This window comes from Myotis brandtii, unplaced genomic scaffold (genome assembly GCF_000412655.1).
Source record: "Myotis brandtii unplaced genomic scaffold, ASM41265v1 scaffold247, whole genome shotgun sequence".
Classification (NCBI taxonomy): Eukaryota; Metazoa; Chordata; class Mammalia; order Chiroptera; family Vespertilionidae; genus Myotis; species Myotis brandtii.
Window position 1 is genome coordinate 1,878,830 of NW_005359352.1, and position 1,401 is coordinate 1,880,230.

The window sequence follows — 1,401 nt, forward strand, 5'->3', positions numbered from 1 at the left end:
CTCGCCTGACCCCGCACGCCCCACAAGGAAAACATGGAAGAAGTCGCTATGAACTACCTTTGATGAACTGGAAAACGATAAAAAGCTAAAAAGTCACAATAAGCGTTTCTCCAAAGACCAAATCCAACGTAAAAATTGCCGCCATAGTTCTTATTAGACTCATTTTTTAAAAGCAGGACTTTGGTCTCAGGGCTCGATCCCCAGTGTGGGGCGTGCAGGAGGCAGCCGATCCATGGTTCTCTCTCATCATTGATGTTTCTGTCTCTCTCTCTCCTCCTCCCTTCCTCTCTGAAATCAATAAAAATATTTTTTAAATAAATAAATACAGGTCTTTGAATGGAATTATTTGTTCTGGTCTAGAAATATGGGCAAAATTTTATGAATCCAGACCCCTCCCTCCATCGCCAAAAAAAGAGCCACACAAAACAGGACAAGGGGAGCATTTTGAGGAGGGGGAGCTCCCTTCTCCCTGGGAGGGCAGTGGCGGGAGGGGTCATGGCGGCCCTAGAGAGGCACTCTCACCTCCTCCCAGCGAAGCCAAGGTCAGGGGTTGCGGGCAGCCCCCAAGGCCTCGAAGGCCCTGAACCCTGTGGAGTGGCTTGTGCCGGGGGAACCCCGAACCCCTGGCCCCCAGGGGCACAGCAGAGGACACTCGGTCATGCCAGCTTCCGTGGGACGTCCGTGGACCCACAGCCACAGGGAACCCATCCCCGAGGCTCAGAGCAAATATAGGGGCGGGTTCACGCTGAGCCTGCCCAAGGGCGTGACCCAGAACCTGGCGCAGGGGCCGGGGTCGGGAACATGAATGCGACTCGGGGACCATGGAAACGTGCAATGCTGCCCTGGCCGGTGTGGCTCCGTGGATGGAGCACCGGCCTGAGGACCAAAGGGTCCTGGGTTTGATTCTGCTCAAGCTCAGTTGCAGGCTCCTCCCTGGCCCAGGCCCTGCTCAGGGCTCGTGCAGGAGGCAACCGATCGACATGCCTCTCTCACATCGATGTTTCTCTCTCCCACTCTCCCTAAAAATCAATGGGAAATATCCGAGGGCGAGGATTAACAAAAAAAAGAAAGAAAGATGAAACGCTGGCCAAGGACCCCCGGGGGCCAAGCACGATGCTCTGACTCGGCCCTCGTGGCTACCTCACCGCCTGCCGTGACCGCGCGTGGCCGTGGGGGACACTCACATACTCATCCAGAATCAGGTAGGAGTCCTTCATCTGCAAAGGGAGAGGGACAGGCTCAGCCTCACATTCGGCCTCACGCTCGGGGGCTGCCCCGCGGGTCTGTGTGTCTGTGGTCATTACCCCGGCTCCACGCTTCCCACCTCGCCTCAGTGGCTCTGGGCATGTGGCCCCAGGTGAGCCTCCTCCCCTCCCACCTCCCCCCGCGCTGCTCCCCCCC

General features: G+C 57.3%; 1 protein-coding gene across 1 annotated transcript in view; it reads right to left on the minus strand.

Moving 5' to 3' along the window:
- RSAD2 (radical S-adenosyl methionine domain containing 2) overlaps nucleotides 1–1,401 on the minus strand; it is a 54,750-nt gene that overhangs the window by 888 nt on the left and 52,461 nt on the right. Inside the window, exon 8 of the mRNA XM_014540538.1 lies at nucleotides 1,185–1,217. Within this exon, the coding sequence (XP_014396024.1) occupies nucleotides 1,185–1,217 (33 nt within the window). The remainder of the gene's footprint in view (nucleotides 1–1,184; nucleotides 1,218–1,401) is intronic.